General features: G+C 30.0%; 2 protein-coding genes across 2 annotated transcripts; one reads left to right on the top strand and one right to left on the bottom strand.

Annotated features, from left to right (window-relative positions):
* Positions 1–5725: 5725 nt before the first annotated feature.
* On the bottom strand, positions 5726–8224 carry LOC124826255 (LIM domain-containing protein WLIM1-like). Its single transcript, XM_047299039.2, has 5 exons — positions 7874–8224; positions 7003–7099; positions 6829–6869; positions 6603–6692; positions 5726–6183 (listed from the first exon to the last, which is right to left on the bottom strand). Exons 1-5 carry the CDS (start codon positions 8009–8011, stop codon positions 5974–5976), a joined length of 576 nt encoding a protein of 191 aa, XP_047154995.1. The 5' UTR covers positions 8012–8224; the 3' UTR covers positions 5726–5973.
* Positions 8225–15797: 7573 nt separating this feature from the next.
* LOC124826253 (Putative thiol-disulfide oxidoreductase DCC) lies at positions 15798–19439 on the top strand. The gene is made up of 7 exons (XM_047299038.2): positions 15798–16135; positions 16237–16344; positions 16806–16862; positions 17343–17408; positions 17552–17612; positions 18348–18391; positions 18886–19439. Exons 1-7 carry the CDS (start codon positions 15845–15847, stop codon positions 18922–18924), a joined length of 666 nt encoding a protein of 221 aa, XP_047154994.1. The 5' UTR covers positions 15798–15844; the 3' UTR covers positions 18925–19439.
* The last annotated feature ends 707 nt before the right edge of the window (positions 19440–20146 follow it).

The following is a 20146-nucleotide window of genomic DNA, read 5'->3' as shown; positions in this document are numbered from 1 at the left end:
CTAGTTTAAGAAATTCATTGTATTTAGAATTTGACAAGAGCTTTTATTCATGTATTTTATTTTCTTTAAATAGACTAGCCTAGCAGGATAGAAAACACCACCACCACTTCTAAACATCCATCCTTTCACAGGTATTTCTCTTAGTTTTGTTCAAGATTCTTAGGAGTTTCTTTGGTTGTTGTTAATGGAAAATGGTTGGAGAGTAAAGACTACAATGTGAGCAAGAGTTCCTCCAACCTATTTTGAGTGATTTAATCCTAGACTCCATCTTGTATTCACTTTTTAGATTTAATGCAATTAAGATTTTTCAATTTTATTCTTTACTCTTTGATAGTCTTTATTGTTTTGATATGTGTTTTTCATTACCATTTATCTTTCATGAATCTTAAGATTTTCATTTTCCAATTTTAAAAAATTTAGTTTAGCAAACCTATTTTCCAGTTTTGCAGTAAAACCTTGTTCTTAAACTTTGATTGAATGGTTTAATCCCTTCTTTTAATATAGGATCAGTTTTAGATTTAACTATGATTTTTAGAAAGTATAATGTGGCATTGTTAAACCAAGATCATCTAGGAACCCTTTATTTTGAACACTGATAAATAGACTATGCTAAACAATATAGTACGTGGACTACGCTAAACACTATGATAAACATCTAATGTTTTAAATCCATTGTATGAATAATACTTTGTCTGTTATGTAGTTTCTCGTTATCTATTCAAATCCATCAAGGACAAATGATTTATTCAAAAGTTTTGCACTAATTCAAAAGAACGTTAAGAGATACAAAGACATTATGAGAATGTTTCTTAACTACTTTATGTTTGACCAATTCGTACAACGACATAGTATCCTCTACAAAAACAAAATAGCATCTGACCTCGTACAAAAGGCTATATCACCTATATCAAAGTTAATGCTTTTGAGTAACATATCTTTCTTGAAGTTGACTATATATAGAAGATCACATGAAGAAGAGAACATCAATTATTATCAACAAGAACAATAATTATAACAACAATTGCACATATTCTTAGCTGCCAAAAAACTCTTGGTATTGTGTCTTCTAGCCTTTGAGAAAATCTTTGTAACAAATCTTTTTAGATATACTTTTTATTTTTCAATATCCTCTGTAAGAGATCTTTCTATCTGTACTTGTCGCCTATACACCTTGATTTTAGTTCCATATTTGATTTTGCATTTTCGTCATTACAGTGCAGTTATATGCATTCTAGAATTTTTTTTTAGTGTATGAGATCATGCATGAACCATCAATTACCTTATTTGATGCATTTTATAGATTTTGAACCATTTAGTAGATTTTAAATTTTCTAGTCTAGCTCAAACTGAGAATTTTATTCTGCATTATTTTTTTTCATAAATTCTGAACAATTTTCATCTTCATATGCATGATTTCACTCATTCGTAGAAGTTAACTTGCAATGTTTAGGTGTAATTAGGCATTTTCTAAATTCCTACATATCTTAGGCATTTATGTTTTTTAAGAGTCAGTTTATGTCATATTATCCATGCTCAGATGTTAAAAACAACATTTCATACATAACATATCACTAAACCATAAATGTGCACCAAATATCAAATGTTGTCAAATCTAGTTTTAACTTGCTTGTTGTCAATTTTGGTTTAATTGGTGAAATTGTGTTTCCATCATATTTAATTAGGTTTAAGCATTACATTTTCATATTTAAGCACATAGAAACATGGTTATATCAGTAGCATAGTAGTTTAACCAAAAAATATGCATGAAACTCATTTTCTAAAATGTTTAACCAAAAAATATGCATGAAACTCATTTTCTAAAATGTTGTTAAAACTAGTTTTGGTGCATTTACTATATAGTTTGGTTTGATGCATGATTTTGTGATTTTGGAGTTTTTAGTTTAGTTTAACCATTCATTTTACATATTTATACATTTAGAAACTTATCTAGATCATTTGCATTACATAAATCATGGTTTAGTTCATTCAAGTATTTCATCAAACACTTAATGAAAACTAAGTTTTCATTGAGTCATTTTATCGAACACTTTTCTATTGTGCATTTATAAGAAATTTTAGGTAGAGTTAAGGTCTGGAACATCTTTCATGCATATTTCGCGATAGTTTTGCAAGTTCATTCATCATATTAGAGCAGTCTAATATCATTTACATAGTGATTTGAGCATTTCATGCATATTTTGATAATTTTGTTTAAATCAATTTAGTGTTTTCTTTTGAGTTTTGTACACTATTTTTGAATAAATTTTATATTAAAAAATTATATAATTCCTTATATTAATGTCTTAGTTAACTTCCTATACGAGCAAACTAAGGTTTTGTTAACAACTTGCTAACATCTATGCAAAATCATCTATCTGTTTACAAATAAAAAAGAATAAAAAACTATTATCTATACCGGTTATAATTAGAATTGATTTAAAAAGTTTTATTCTTTATTACAAAAGTATCATCATGCTCACTTTCTATATTGATTATAACTAGAACATGCATATAATGTTTTGTTCTTTATCAAAAAATTTCTCCGCGCCCACTTTCTATATCGGTTATAACTCCAATAAGTATAGAAAGTGTTATTTTATTTACAATTGTGCCACTGTGTCATTTATTATACTTAGAGATGTCAAAATGGGTCACAAGTCGCGGGCCAACCCGGCCCACCACGGGTTTGAGCTGGGTTGGGTTTGAAAAAATTGTATTTTTTTTCATGCGGGTCAGATTTCGACCTAATTCATTTAAACCCGGCTCATGTGGGTTGAACCTGTGGTGGGCCGGGTTGGCCCACCAACCTAATTTTATTTTATTAAAATTTAATTTTAATTTTATAAAAAAATATTTATTATTTTGTTTTTGCTTGAAAAAATTATTTAAGTTCCTTATTTTCAAAATTAATTAAACACCCATGTTGGAAGTGAAATTTGGGAGTAAATTTTTTTTAGATTTAAATTATAGAAAGTTTGTAATTTTTTTAATTTTAAAAAAATTGTAATTAAGTGAGCCAGTGAGCCAACCCGTTTACCCACCAACCCGTGGTGGGTCGGACCGGGTTCGAATTTTTCTGGCTCGCTAATAAATGAGTTGGGTTGGGTTGGCTCACTAAGTGACCAACCCGTGGTGGGGCGGGCCGGGTGACCCGTTTTGACAACATATAAAGTTATTTTTTGTAGTTGTGCATAGACTCTAGGCTTAAGCAACGAAAGTGAGCAAGCTAAGAATAATCAAATTGTGCATACATTATACTTATATTAAAATTAAATTATGCATAATTGACATATAAGAAAAATCCATAAATTTATGTTACATGGGAAAATTGAAATTGGTATAACTCTTTTTGGTGTTTTTCATGATAAGACAAAACATGACCATACCAAAAGGTCATTTTGTTGCATAGTAACTTTAGTGAAACATCATAACTGATGGAAAAATGGCTTGCTCCAAAACCAAATGGTGGAAGTGGATCAAGACACTCTTCACTGAACTACAAAATTAACATTAATGATGAAACATGACCCATATGAAGGAACAATGTTTTGTGCCAAATGATGGCAACCCTCTTCACACAAGTTGAAGGAGACTCCATAGCGATAATGTATTGAATGCGGAAGCATGTAAAGATGAAGGAAATGGAGTTTTGGAGAATGGGTTGGAAGTGTATCTTGAAGGAGGTGGACCAACCTGTTGGGAATCCAAGTGTGAGTCTAAGTCCCACATTGGATAGAAATGAGAAAGTAGAGCACTATATAAAGATGAAAGACCCATTAACCCATTTTCTTAAGGTTTTGGGTAGAGAGTGATGTCAATCCCTTATATGGTTGCCCAAAGAAAAGTCTTATTACAAGTCTTCAAATTTTGTTGTATCGAAAACTTATCTCATAGAAAGAGTTATGATATGTACTTGTTTTGTAAAAGTACATTTGTCATGTCTGTATATTTATAAGTGGATTAAAATACTTGAATGATTAACTCGGTGGAGTTAAACATTCTAGTCAGTTGGACTATGAGATACCACGAGTGGTAAAACTCGGCATAACCAATTGGGTTAGTTGTAAAATCAGAAATGATTAAACTCGTATGGTAATCTTTTAATATTAGTGAAATTCCTTAAAAAGTACTTAAAGGAGAAACTGAACATAACTCATTTTGGAACGAACTAGTATAAAAATAAGCTTGACTTCTTACTTTTTTTTTTTAATTTTCAAACACTTCTTAAAGTCTCTAAGTGTTCAATACTCTTGATCTAATCCCTACATTAACATTTAACACTTATTTCTAAAAAAGTTTTAAAAACTCTATTCAAATCTTCCCCTGAGAGTTTTTTCTATATTTCAAATAATTAGTCACTCTGACGTGTTAAGCGCAGTAAATAATTTGTCACTCCTTTTGTTTATATCAATTGATGATAAATTATTAATATCACAATTTATAAAACATTACATATGATATTCCGGCAAATTTCTTAATAACATAACTGGATTACCAATCTAACTACATTTCCACATAATAATGTTACTGCTAAAAGTGGTAACGGGGAACAAAAATTAAGAATTTTAACTGGTCAAAATTTAAATTATGGTATGAAAAAGAAATCCAAAAAGTTTCAAGATAGTACACCCTTGATATAGTGAAACAAGTTTTTTCTTTATTTGGATGCAACTTATAATATTTCGTACGTGCCTTTTATCTCATCAAAACAATTTTAATTCATAGTACAAGTGAGTTATATAAGATTGGTCTCTTGTACTTTGTTTCACTGTCTTCATCTTTAATTCGTACTTTGTTTCACTCTGTTCATCTTTAATGTATATTGTAAGAATGGAAAAGATGAAAGACAATAATAGTTTAACACAATCTTTTTACAATATTTTAACACAATACACATATTATTATTTTTATTAAATTTTGAGTATATCAGTACAGTAAAAAATAAATAATAAACCAATAAAAAAATAACACATATATTATATCAAAATACGTATATTATTAAAAATATGTGTTAAAACATCTTTTTCCAGTGATAAATGATCAAAAAAACAAAAGTCCTCTTCTTTTTGCCTTTCTCCTCAGATATTTGGTTGAAAGCAAATACAAGCTCAGACTAAAAAGCATGGAAACAGTGAACGAGACCAATCATCACAAGGAAGCACATTTCATATTTCAGGAAAACATGGAAACCAATGGCCTAAAAAAGTTTATTCAGAATCTTTCTTTTTCTTTTTGCCAAGCATCACTTGGCAAAGCATGCGGGTAACTAAGTCAACTAGCATGTCATGCAATATGAAAATCTTTCTACTAATTACATCAACTAATCAAGTAATTATAAAAGCACCTGTAACCCTGTTTTTTACCTGAAATTCCTAATATTAAAGATAAATCATCAATTTTGATATCACTAAAACGAAATTCATTAGAGAAATACAACAACAAATGAGAAACTTAAACTCACGTAAGAAACTTAACATCACATTCAACCTAAAATTAGAAAGTAATGAATTTATGAGTTTACGTGGTGTTGACCTTTCTCCTCTTTATTTAATTTGGAACTTAGACTCTTACTTAAATTCCTAACAATAATTTCATGACTATAGTTGATTTTAATGTATTCCTAGTGACCCATATGAGAAAAATCATCATGTTGATACAAAGGGTAGATTTTTTTTATGTGAATAACAAGGACCAACAGGAAATTTACAGACAAGATTTTATCACAGGAATGAAAAGTACAAAATTCATAAACCTTCAAAGCAAAATACAGATTTGTCAGCCATATGATTATGCTGAAATAACTACTAATTACTTCTCAATTATTAACCCCAAAATTTGTCTAGCAAAATTTTTCTCATACAAAACAAAAAGAGAGAAAAGTGGATTGAAATAATGGCACATATGTTCCTGAAAAAGAGTCACGAACTAAAGTTGTATTGCCACTGTAATTTGAAAGTTGCATGCATGCTATTACTACTCTGTTGTTGTGTTCTCAGTCACCCCTTCATCATTTTCTTGCTTGTCGAGTTGGCTAAAGTTACCTTTCTGCTTGAACAACTGAGTGTGATGGTGCCTACAATAAAGACGGTGTTCATGGGCAACATAATTTGATGGGCTAATTACACATCCTCCATGAGTGCACCTGAAACAAGCCTTATGGTAAGATGTTCCATCAACAGCTACCTGAAAAACAAAAGTGGATATTCATATAAGACATAATATGATGTAAATCACTAAAATTGTTGCTAAAGTTAACAACAAATGTTTCAAAAATGGATCTTTCACTCTGTCTCCCTCATCATTATGTCGCACCGACTCACCCTCATAATGATAACAATAAAAAAGACATGAATTTAGACATTTGTTAGATTGTCTCTCTATTATGAGTATCAGAGGTTTGGCTAGTGGCTAGTTTTTTTTTTCATTGCTGCATGAGCCGAATTTTTAAGTCTAAATAAGTTCTTGTACAGATTCTAGATCTAGATTTGAATAAGGATCACAAATCAAATGATGATGGAGAGGGGAATGTTATGAAAAGGTTAACCAGATCGATCAGTTTTGCTTGATATGAAGCAAAAATATTGATAAATATAGTTATGTACCTTTTCAATTGGGTACACTGTTTTCTTGCAAGCAACACATTTTTCCTGAGTTCCAGCAAATAAATTTGAAACCTTGCTATTGGTTTGGACCTGAAAAATCCCAGAGAGTATTTACATACAAGAAGAATCAAACAGAAATGTGTAAAAAAGAACTCTATGTAAGAAGACTGAGTAATAATTCTGAGATGAAAAGAAATATTTTTGAAGTTAAAATGAGGTGGAAAACCTGATCAGCAGATCTTTCAAGTCTAGCAGTTCTTGGAATACCTACAAGCAATAAATGTAGAAGTTAAAGAGAAAACAAGAAAACAAGGAAGAAACAATATTAGTAGCGGGCCGATCCGAATGATAGAAATTGTAAGTATTGTGTGTCAGAAACAGCTAAATAACAGCAATTCACCTTCAAAACTTTTCTCCAAGCTACCAGTCTTCTTAAAGAGTTGATCAAAATGAGGCTTACAGTATAAAACACCCTCAAAGGAACAATAGTTACTCAGCTGCAGGGATGAATGAAGCAAAGAGGATTAAATATGTATTCACCAATTTGATCTTTAACAATTTCAATCTTTAGGCTTCAGAGAAAAACAACCATTTGAGCTGACATTATGTCCTATTTCATATGACCCCATTATAGATTCTATCATTCAGAATCAGAACATCTGAAATCATTGAGTCAAAAAACATACAAAATGCATGATCGTAAAAGAGCAAGAGTGTGATGCATTTTGTTTAAGTAATGAAGAAAAGGGGCAAATAGCAGCTGCATAGCCTGAGCTTCAATCAATAAAAATATAAAGCCTTGATTCCATTTCTTTAGATCAATCAAAGAGCCTTCAACTACTCAGGATCATGAAATCCTTCTCAAAATCATGTCATTACTTCATCCTATTCAATCATCCTCAATTTTATGACTAAACTACTCATTTCTCTGACAATTAGATTGAAAAAATGTTCAAAACCCTGTGTTTTGTAAGTGCTAGAAATAGAACAAAATCTCTACTAGGCAATCCAAATCATATTTCCTTATGAAGCACTCACCATTCACTGAAGCAATAACATGCAGATTAAATCATCATGAATAGAAGAAAAGAAACCAAGTGAATAAAAGAATAGCTATAGTCAAACTACCAAAAAACAATCAAAGTTTTCAAATAAAACATGTGGCAATCAAACTCAATGCATCCTCCTCATTCATACATAAAGAGAAAAGTGGAGAAAAATCAAGTTTTGATCTTGGTGAGTTGAAGCAAGAGAAAAAAGTGTGATCAAACCTTGAGGGTACCCTTGCAGTGGTAGCATCTGAAACAGGATTTGTGATAGATCTTGTTGTCAGCAGTGAGCTGATCCACCAAATACACTGTCTTCTCACATGCTTTGCACTTCTGGGTAGTCCCTGCAAATGATGCCATCTCAAGTTGCACAATTCAGAACCTCACTGAATGAAGAGAATACCTTTTTTTTTCTCCCAATTTCTTCTTTTCACTTTTTCCTTTTCACACTCAGAGTTGTGTGTTGGTAGAATCAACAGCTCAGACTCAGACAAATTCAGAGTAGCAGTTGAAAATGTTGGTCCTGCATATGATGCACCTAATTTTCAAACTTGCTAGAGACAAAAATAACATAAAAAGATAAAAAGTTTCGCTATAAATCACAATAATAATGATGAATAATTTGGTTAGTTGTAATTTGGTGATGACGTATTTGGACATTAAATTACTATAATGCCACTTATGATATTCACAGCATGTATATCAAATTCAGTAGTGACACTTTTCTTTATATTTTCTACCAAGATTCGAACATATCACCATGTTTAAGAAAGTTGTCGTGTTTCCACTGACATTCACAAGAGTGGGTGTGTGCAGCATTTATTCATTCTTTGGTTCTCTCAAAATAATAACCATAGTTAGGTTATACTCCAAAATTTAAGATACTGTAATTTCAGTTTCTAACATTAATAAAAACTAAAATTTTAATAAAAAAATATAATATTTCTCTTAATTTAATTTTAAATTAAATATCTTGTAGTTTTATTAAATTAAAACATTTTTAACTACTAAAAATATAAAAAAAATAAAAAAAATTGAACAATCATAACATCTATATTACTAAGTTAGTATACGAAGTCTAAGTTTCTTTTTTCAGTATGCCATTTTAAATTTTCTTTGCAACTTTTATTCCGATATAAAAATATTATAAAATATAAATTTTAATTAATGTTTTATTTTATTCTTATAATACAGAGTTTTATTTAAAATTCAGGATCTTAAATTTTATGTTACATGATCATATAATTTTTGTTTACATCTTATGATTATTAAAACAGAAATGTGCTTATATAAGAATTCACTTTAGTTTTTTTTCCTTAAATATTAATATCACAATGTTTTTATCAATATATTTAATTTTTTTCCCTTGATTTGTAGTATCTTTTAAAAATTTGATCATAATGTTTTATCTATGCATTATAAAGTCAAGTAAGAAATAATAGCTAATAGAAAATATCATTTCCAAACCCCAAATCTTACATACAAGGACTCAAAATCATTCCTTTCAAACCTCACACACGAAATATACATTTTATAATACCCAAACATGAAATCAAGACTCACAAATCTAAATAATCACAACAAACAATACTAACTTCCTTTACTTACTTGTGAAAAAAAGAAACTTATTATAAAGGGCGTAAACAGAAAAAATCTCTAGATGCAACTTAGAAAAGGGCGAAAAGGAAAAAAATATATATATTGAGCTTCTAGAAATTGGAAAGAAAGAAACTTATTATATTCCTGACTTTGATTGGTATATTTTTTAGAACTCTCTGCAATGTTACCAAAAGTTGGTTCTATTTGAAGAAAACGTGAGATTTGAGTGAATTACCAAACTGAGGTTTAGAGAATAAAGGCTTTTTTTGTATATGATTGATTTTTTTTTTTATCTATTTCTTGTATATTTTTGCAATTACTCTCTCATGCACAATAATACTTCACCAGCAATTTTAATTTTTTTAATTATAAAAGTTTAATTTATAATAAAGAATTGGCTACTATTGGTATATGATGGTCAATAGGGATGGCAAAAAAATCCGCGCCCGCGGATATCCGCGGATAAAATCCGCGACGGATAGTTGATACCCGCAGATATTTATTACCCGCAACCCGCGGGTAGCGGATATTTTAATACCCGCTTATAAACGGGTCGGGTGCGGATATTATACTATCCGTACCCGCGGATACCCGCTACCCGCAAAAAATAAAAATAAAAATTTAATTTATATTTTATTAAGTTAAATTTAATTAAAATTAACATTAATTTATATTTTACAATATTAAATTTAATTAAAATTTATATTTAATTTAATTTATATTATATTTTATATATTTTTTATAATTCTATTTAAATTTTATTTTAATAATTTATTAAAATATATATTTTTTTAATATTTGCGGGTATCTGCGGATATCCACGGGTATCCGCGGGTTTTAAAATACCCGCGGATATTTTTTAAGCGGGTATCCGTGCGGGTAGCGGATCGGGTAGCGGGTGGATTTTTTTTTGTCGGGTCGGGTTGCGGGTAGGCACTATCCGTGCCCGACCCGACCCGTTGCCATCCCTAATGGTCAATGATATGAGATTTGGGGTTGCGCACGTTATTATAAAAGTAAATATTCCTTGTATATTAAAGCTTTTTTAAAAATGTAGATTAACCACTATTATTAGTTAAGCTTTAAATTATTGTTTTTATCTTCATTTAAATCAATTCAAAACTACTTTTAATCCTATTAAAAAAATGTCTAAGCCTATTTGATACACCAAATTACAAAAATTTGAAGTTTGGAATTACGATGAACAAAATTCCGAGATGATAAAAAGCATATAGTTAAAAAAAGACATAATTTAATAAATCAACAAGCAAACAAAATTTGAACCAATTAATAAATATCTTATTAAATTGCATTAAAATTGATAAGTTTAAACAAAAGACATTAAGTATAATAATTTTCTTTTCGTATTTTCAAAATGACATTAAGTTATACAAATATGAATATATATATATATATATATATATATATATATATATATATATTATGTTTAATTTAATTCAGTTAAATTTTTTCAGCATCTACCTATTCACAATTTTATTAAGTATTATAATTTTCTTTTTGTATTTTGAAAAAGACATTATGTTACACAGACATATATAAAGTTTAATTTAATTAAGTTCCATTTTTTTTCAGCATCTACCTACTACTTTAATATTTTATAGATTTTTTACAATTAAAAATAATGGCCCGTTGACGTTGTTTCAAATTAAAAAAATTATTCGCTGATGAAATTTATTTGAATTAACCATTTTCAACCAATATTATATTTTCCTGTCAAAACTCTTATCAATGATAGAATTAAAAGTCACAAAGTAGCCATGAATATTTGTATGACATTTCTTAATTTTCCTTCTTATTTTAATTTCTTATGAGGATTAAACATATTTATGTTGTATCTTTTTCACACATTTCAAGTGACTATTGTAATATTTTAGTATTTCAGTATAATAAATATTATTGGAACATATGGTTATGTTTACTTTCTTAAATTATAAAATATTTTTTTAATAAAAATAATTATAAAAAATATATAATTTATATAATATTTTATTATTAAATATTTTTATTATAAATAATTATTTAAATTAAAAAAAAGTAGTTTTTATTATTATATATATATATATATATATATATATATATATTGTTATTATATGTTATCTTTCAATAATTATAATAATGTTCTTTTTTAAATTAACTGTTTTGTTTTATTAAAATTTTGTTTTATTAAAAATATAATATATCTTATAGTAGTTGAAGATGAAATGTTAAAAAAAACATCTTAAAAAGTATTCTCCTGTCCAGTTTAAGAAAAAAATTATCATTCATGGCTCTGATACCAAAAAATATAAAACCCTTTTAATTAATGATTTAAACATGACAAAAAAAAATGACAGAAAAAGATACGTTAAGAACTTCCTGTTCTCGTTCTAGCTTTTACTTTTTATACACAACGGTGATCTATAATGAAAAAAATAAGAGTAGGAGTAGGCTAAGTTTAAACATGTGTCCAATTTATAGAATTCTATTCATCAAAATTTTGAATGTTTTTGAAATGGGTTAAATATGTTTTTAGTCCCTAAATTATTGGTCGTTTCTGGTTTTCGTCCCTCTTTCAAAGTAAGGTACAATTTGGTCCTCATTATTTTCGAAACGTTCGTTTTAGTCCTCAGAATTTTGGTTTTAGTCCTCATTTGTTATTAAATGGGGACTAAATTTTTAAACAGTATTTAGTTTTCAAGGACTAAAACGAACGTTTCGAAAAGAATGAGGATCAAATTGTACCTTACTTTGAAAGAGGGACGAAAACTAGAAATGGCTAATAGTTTAAGGACTAAAAACATATTTAACCCTTTTGAAAACAATGCGAAAATCACATATACCACGTAATCCATAAGATATTTTATAATAGGTTGAATCAATGTAGAAAAGGAACAACATTCACCGTAACTATATGTCAGTGGGAAAATTTGAAATGTAAATCACATTACATGTTGGACTTGAAGAAAAAAAGTCAAGTCTAAAAGAAAATATGTTTTGAATGTGTTTGAAATTATTGCGAAGAAGGTATTCATATGAGTTTCAATTTTATAGTAATTAATGTTAAAGTAATTGTTGAAATATAATGAAAAATAGGCATAAGATTAATTTAATATACACATAGCATACTTTATTTATAATAGAAAAAAATATGAGTTAAATTCAAAATACAAATAAAAAATAATAACAAATTAACTAAATATAAAAGATAAAGATAACATATCTAATAATCCTCTCAAACTGGTGCATACAAATCGTATGTACCAAACGTGTTACTAATATAATCAATAATGAGACCATTTTCATCAAGTTATAGTACAAACAAAAGTAGAAACTATTCCCTTACCCTAAACCAATTTTAACAAATTTCATAAACACTAGAATCAGTTCCATGCATAAGAGAATCGATTCCCGCACATGCATGTCTCTCATGGAACTGACTCTACAACAACCAAAACTGATTCCCAACACTCCACGCTCACAAGCCCTTCATCAAATGTGTTCCACAACCACCTTCTCGTTGCTTCGCCATCATAAAGGTCCACAGCCCAACCCACCCATGTTGTTACTAGGTTACACACTCATCACACGACGCAACCTCCCATCTGGAACTCACCTTAAAATGGTTGAACCCAAACACCACCACAATCTCTCAAAGACTCGTCTCAAGCAACACAAAAACATACACAAAACATTCATGCATGTGAAAATAATGTGATCTTAAAGTAAGGATATCTAAACCCTAAACGTGATCTTAAAGTAAGGATATTACTTTCAAAGGTAACATGCTATGACATTCATTTTAAATCATTCTAAGTTGTTCTCATTTGCTAGATGAAGGTGTTGACAATATTGAAGAATTAGTTGATGTGAATGTTGATTGTGATGTAAATGATGTAGTTAAAAATAATTTATGTGAAGGTAATGTGGAAGTTGAAGTCAGATTTGTTAAAGGAGATGTTGGTGGACCATTTGGGATTTCCACTTGAAAAAGAAGCAAATGTAGCAAGATAGAGGAGACAGTTAAGGAAGACTATTAATCACATGATGATGAGGATGAAGGATTGGGGATGATGAAAATGTCCAAACCAACATACATGACATATGATTATTCGATAATGAGTGAGAATCACAAGAGTTGGATAGTGGTGAAGATAGTGACATAATGGGTAATGACAAAAAAATTTATTGAAACTTTGGGACATTTTCAATGCCTAAAACCATGAATTGATATTAATGAGAAGTTGGAACATATTTCACAGATAAGAAAGAATTTATAAAAGCCATAAGAACATATAGAGTGTAGTATGGGAGAAATTTAAAATTTCAGAAGAATGATAAACGTAGAATTAGGGTAAAGTGCTTGAGGGCAAAAGGAAAATGCTAGTGATATGCTTATTGTGGGTAGGCTTCGCTTAATATTTGGTAGTTAAGGAAAATTAAGGACAATCAAAGGTACATTAAAGAACTTAATGTTCGTTTAATAATTGTGAAGTGGTTAAGTAGGAATATAAAATCCATAATAAGATAAAATCCAACCATGTGTACGTTCATAACAAAGTTTTTAGAAAGTGGAACGTGATACGTCTAAGTCGGTGGCTCTTAGGGAAAAAACAATGGCATTCAACCATGTTGATGGTTCACTGAAAGAACAATTTAAAAGAATATATGACTATGCATATGAGTTTATTTGATCAAATCTTGATTCTACTACAAAAGGTAAAATTGAAGAAAATGATGCTAAACCAACATTCATGAGACCTTATGCATGATTTAAGACATGGAAACACAGTTTATGTCAGCCTATAATTGGTTTAGATGACTGCTTTTTGAAAGACAAGTATAAAGGTGAATTGTTAACTATTGTTGAAAGAGATGGTAATGACCAAATGTTTCCAATAGCATACAATATCATTAAAGTTAAGAACTAGGAAACTTGGACTTGGTTCTTGAAGTTGTTGATTTAAGATCTTGGTAGGGCTACAATGCATGCCTCGTGCACTTTTATTGATCAACAAAAAGGTATTTATTATAATTTCTACTTTTTTTGTTTTACCTTACATGATGGTATACTTTTATGTTCAATCTTTTTCTGGAATGTCTTCCACAATCACCACCACAAACAACACAGTCTTTTGAACCATCCTATCCACCAACTCAACTGTGACAGTTTTATGAACCAATTCATCTACCACCTCATCCATCACAAGCAAACCCAACGCAAGGAAAAATTGAAATACAGAAGATGATGTGTTTAGAAGCCATGACTCTTTAATTATCTATGTATTTTCCAGCTTTTTTTGGTTGGCGCATTTATCTATGAATCTATTTTCATAACAGTTGACTTTAAGTAAGCGGTTTATAATGTAATTATTAAGTAGAATCTTGTCTTTATGAATGTATTTGTAGAATATTTCAAATGTTATATCTGTATAGCAAATTGGATGACTTTACCAACACACAATACTTCTTTTTATACAAAAGTAAAACTTTTCATTGATTTCATAACATTACATAACAAAAATATACAACCTTAACATCACATAACAAAATCCTACACCCTTCAACATACTTAATACATACCATATTAATTACAACCCATCTACCTTTTATAAGAAATCATGAAATTTTTATCAATAAAGATATTAAATTTATGTTAATTACACCAACAAAACAAACCATGTACATTAGCAGTTACATCCATTTTTTTAAACCTTAAGAGATTTCTCTATATTATATATCTTGTTTGTGTTACAATAGTAGCATCATTTTGTAACTACCATCTTCAATACACCATTTAAAATAATTACACCGAATCGAATCTTTACTTCCACTTTGTTCTTCAAAACAATCATAACACAATCAATCTTTGTTAGCACCAACAATTTTTATTTTCCCAAAGAAAAATTAAACAAAAACTAAATTTTAGGAATCCTAGCAATTCCAAAATTGTTTCTTACAATTCTTAGCAATTCTAGTTGTTCTCAAAACTACAACTTCTCTATTGTTGCAAATGAATGCTAAACCTAATTCCCAATACCTACTACCATGAGAGAAAAAACTATGGTTTTGTATTTCCAGGCAGTGCAAGATGAAGACGAGTTACACCAAGACATAATTGACGTGAACAACCAAAATTGGAAGGAGAGACATCATCAATTGATTTGGGCAAAGTATGTTTTCTCTCTGAAAAGGACAATCTTATCATTTCAATCCTTAGAATTCACTTCAAATTTAAAATCTGACATCCTTTAAAGAGAGTCACCACATTCCTCTGTCATTTACGCAAATCTAAGAAAAAAATTTAATTGAATCATTTTAAAATTTGAAACTTAATTTTAAATTGATTTTTTTATAAAAATTTTAAAAGATAAATAATTAAATGATTCTTTTTATAAATTAATATTAGTTTATATATATAAGTAAAAATATAATTTTAAAAGATTAATACAAAAGGAACTTTATGATTAGCATGGGTGACCCCGAGGTTGCCACGCACTCTACGTGTTTGCGGTTAAGAATGAAGTTTGCGTGTAGCTATCAACCCTTCCTCTGCCTTCTTTCTTTCAACAACACGACCACAAAACAAAAGCAACAATGGCTCTCCCTTTGAGAGTCGCAACTGCTGTTTCTGTTTCACGCAATTCAATGCCCAAAAACCCAACGTTCATTTCACTTCCATATTTGAACTGCACTCTCAAATTCCACAACTCACCTTCTCTTAATCCACGCCCCAACGCTCTTCCCACGCGGCCTCACCACTACATTCGAGTCATCAGCGAGACAACTGTGGAACCTGAAATTTCTAAGAAGCAAAAAAATGATTCACCAAAAGATTGGAAAATTAAAATGCTCTATGATGGAGATTGTCCCCTCTGCATGCGCGAGGTTCTCCTTTATTTGTTCAAATCATATTGTTTGATGCTGGTAATTCGTTTCTTTGAGTTTTGGCATTGATAGAGTACTGTTTTGCATGTTGTTATGATCAGGTGAATATGCTAAGAGAGAGAAATAAGAGTTATGGCACAATCAAGTTTGTTGATATTGGTTCTGATGAATACTCTCCCGACGAGAATCAAAACATTGACTACGAAACCGTTAGTCTTTGCTCTACGTTCTGTACTATGCCAATAATCACTTCCCCTTTTTTCCTATGTTTTTGTTAACTTATTTTAATCTTAAATTGTATTTAGTTAAAAAAATAACAAGAGTGGAAAAGTTTTTACCCTCACAATCAATCATAAATTGTATTTAGCTATTACAAAAGTCAACAAACTGGTCTATGATGGAGTGTAAACTTTACTTGCAGACTTGATATTATATTTGGTTTTGGGCTTTGCAGTACACTTACTTTGCCTTTGATTCATTCATTGAATTGTTGAAACGTCCAAACAAATTGGTTATTTTTTTTTTTTGAAGATTCTTATTATTCTAAGATATTTGTTTTCACATGTGCTAATTGATAGATGTTATGTAGTGCATAGATATGTGAGGTTTCAAGCATCTCTTGCAGTTGCGTCGAGATACAATACAATGACTGTTTGTTTCTACTTTTTAGGCTATGGGAAGAATTCATGCTATTCTCTCAGATGGAACTGTGGTTACAGATGTTGAGGTGTGGCTTCTTTCCTAATCTTCATTTCCAGCCTTGGAGAAACTTCTCCGTAATCCTACTTCACACTTGCTTTGGAATGCAAGTGCTTTTGAACATTCACATGAGTCTAAGTTTAGAAATTTTTATGGAATTGGAAGAATCCAGAAGTTAGAATATTACTATTGACTATTGAATGACTCTCACCATTCATTGTCCATGTGCATTTTAGTGTAATACCAGTATGACATAAATATCAATATCCAGTTTCAAGATAAATACACCCTGCTGCTGTAATATAAAATCTTTGTAACACGAATGATTGATTAGTTACCTCATTCAATAAGAAAAATACATCCAAGATTGCAGAGGACTATCAAGGGATATATAATAGTGAAATGTGAATCTGTTTTTGTTGAGTGAAATTTGTTACTTACTTTCCTGTGCAATAAAGATTTATATATTTATACACGCTTGTGTTTAACTATGACGGGAATTCTGCAGGCGTTTAGGAGATTATATGAACATGTTGGTCTTGGTTGGGTTTATGCAATTACAAAATATGAACCAGTAAGGCTTCCTTTCATAGTTTTGAAGGACTTGTTATCTTGTTCATCTAGCATGGACAAATCCCTTCACTACTGCTTACTGAAGAATAAGATAGCTTATATCTTTATATATTATGTTATTAATGGAGGAAAAAACATTTGCAGATTGCTAAAATTGCTGATTCTGTATATGGTGTCTGGGCTAAATACCGACTTCAAGTTACAGGTAAAATAGATGCACATTAATAATTTTACACCAAAATATTCCTTTCAGTTATATTGCTAATGTGATAGACTCAAATCAAACACACAAAATGAAAGGAAAAAGGTATTGTTTTATTATTCAGAGAAGTACTCAATGACACACCTAAAACAAAGTTGTAGTGAAACGGATTAAAATAAAACCAGAAATGCACATGACTTCAATCACTTAGACACCACACTTCTCAGTCACGTTTGTTTCAACAAACACCACATTGCCCTTGTCCCTCACTCCCCATGCACTCCCTTGTCATTGTCCTTTCTCCAGGTTCCATCCTATGAGTGGCATATTAGAAACCACCTCCTAATTAATTAGCATTTATCAAGGTTGGGCTTTCTTCCTCCTTTGATAGACCTTCCAGGTTTTATAGTCACTATTCAGGACTAGGCTGACTTCCTCATTCTGATTATTAGCCCATCACATTGTTCTGTGGCTACTTCTAACACCTTATATAGGTTTTGACTTTAGTTGGGCATGAGCTGATGTACTTGTGAGTCTTTATTTAGTTGGAATAATATGGTCATATTATAAGCCTCGGAAGCTTAGAATTATTGTGAAAGGCTATCCTCTCATTTAACATTTGATGGCTTAATCAGTCCATCAATGAGTAAAGACTATCACTTTTAGTTGCATTATTCATTTCTAACTATTTATTTGGTAATAATTTCCACCCCTTTTTTTCCATTTTTTGGTTTCCAGGACGGCAGCCTATAGAAGAAATATTAGAAGCTCGAAAGAAGAAGGTAGATAGACTCAACACAAAAAGTATCATATTAAATTCAGCACGGAACATGTCTGCAGAATAAAACATAAAAAATCAAGATGGCAAGAAAATTTTGTAAGCAAAGAAATTTTGAAGTTAGAGAACAGTATAAATTTTGAAAGAATGATATTTTTTGCCATCATATACATGTGATGATTCTGATTGAATTTATGATCCATTGCCTTTATCAGTAGTCTGCATCCCTTTTATTTAAATCATACCTGAAATTAAGCTGCAAAAATTAAAGAAAAATTGTGCCTTTGCCTGTTACAATAAACAAAATAGCACTTAATTCATAACCTAGTGGAGAAAACACTAAGATATGGTATATATGATTGTGAATGTCAAAAAGCTCATGAATAATTTGACTTTTAAGTATTTGTTCTGGACCCATGTTTTTTCTGTTATAACTTTCATATGCTTGATATATAAAGCTTTTTGACTAAGTGTTTATCTATTATTTTTTCTTTGTAGGGTGAATTATGCAAAGACAGCAATGCTTGCAAGATGTAAATTTCCTTAATATCAGATTCCAAATTGCTCTTTATGCGATTTGTTTCCAAATTTGGTCGTCATCCTCTGAAGCAGGGTTTTATATGATCTCATTTACAAAAAGAAGCCAACATAGATTAGTCTCGCAACATTTTCTGTCTGTCAGCATATGCAATTGATTAACGTTTTCAAATTTTTCTGCAATGCATCTGGCATAGAAATAGTAGTGTAAATAAAATATATTTGTATTTACCCTGTACTCCCCATTAAGTCTTAGCAGACTGATCAAGATTGTACAAGTTACATGACACCAGCATCTGTGCTCTGGTGTACTTATCAGTTATCACAACAGACTTGGCGGGGACAAATTGAGAAGTTTATTTTGTCTAAACATACATACATGTATATGTACACACTGAGGGTGGAAGATAGTGTTTTACTGTTGGAGATTCCCTTATCTCTGCCAGTAGAATCAATTATATTTATCCATATCCGTCATCAAAACCTTCATAACTGGGCTTATATTTTTCTCTGGACTCCCATCTGTTTTAGTATCTTCACTTTATTTTTTTATCTCTGCTAGTTAGCACCAACTCACCACCAAACTCTCATCCCCAGGATTACTCTGTATCCCTTGTAGACTCCTTAACAACCCCACACAGGCACAATTTCTCATGTTCTATATGAAGCAACAGAAATATAACACTTTGGAATGTTGATTTGCTTAACTGCAAGAATGGGTCAAAAATTACAGAGAAAAATAACACTCGGATAAGATTACGACTATACCAAAGGAAATTAGGTTTAACAAATGGCATTATTAGGTTTACTTTTGACAAATCATTATAAATTATTCCTTGTGACGCAATATATGTTCTTAGATAAATGTATCTCGATATTTTTGTCAATACATTTACTCTTTAAGATATTTGGATTTAACAACTCAAAATCTTTTTGTTTAAACTCAACCAATGTAGTCATAACTAATTTAGTCTTTATTAGTTTTTCTTTCATGTTATTTTGTCACTATACATAACAATGTTATGTTATTTAATATTTAATTATACCATAAAATAAATGTGTTTAATGCTTATTAATGATATGATAACACATTGATATTCATATTAATATATATTGTAAGAGTAAAATAGTTATAAAAATGAACTTTTATATTTGTAAAAAATAAGTAATGAATTGTATCAAATGAATATAAAACTTGTGTGAGGGTTAAAGAATTATTACT

Source organism: Vigna umbellata, chromosome 2 (genome assembly GCF_029865625.1).
Source record: "Vigna umbellata cultivar VRB3 chromosome 2, Vumbellata_1.0, whole genome shotgun sequence".
NCBI classification, from domain to species: Eukaryota; Viridiplantae; Streptophyta; class Magnoliopsida; order Fabales; family Fabaceae; genus Vigna; species Vigna umbellata.
This window is presented reverse-complemented; position numbering and strand designations above follow the sequence as displayed.

Bases quoted from the DNA above. Each gene is read 5' to 3' on its own strand.
- LOC124826253 (XM_047299038.2), top strand. From the start codon at position 15,845: ATGGCTCTCCCTTTGAGAGTCGCAACTGCTGTTTCTGTTTCACGCAAT. The intron at 16,863-17,342 runs GTGTGGCTTCTT...GGAATTCTGCAG, and splicing joins CTGTGGTTACAGATGTTGAG to GCGTTTAGGAGATTATATGA. The intron at 17,613-18,347 runs GTAAAATAGATG...TTTGGTTTCCAG, and splicing joins ATACCGACTTCAAGTTACAG to GACGGCAGCCTATAGAAGAA.
- LOC124826255 (XM_047299039.2), bottom strand. From the start codon at position 8,011: ATGGCATCATTTGCAGGGACTACCCAGAAGTGCAAAGCATGTGAGAAG. The intron at 6,693-6,828 runs GTTTTCCACCTC...GGGATTTTTCAG, and splicing joins TTGAAAGATCTGCTGATCAG to GTCCAAACCAATAGCAAGGT. The intron at 6,184-6,602 runs GTACATAACTAT...TTTGTTTTTCAG, and splicing joins CAGTGTACCCAATTGAAAAG to GTAGCTGTTGATGGAACATC.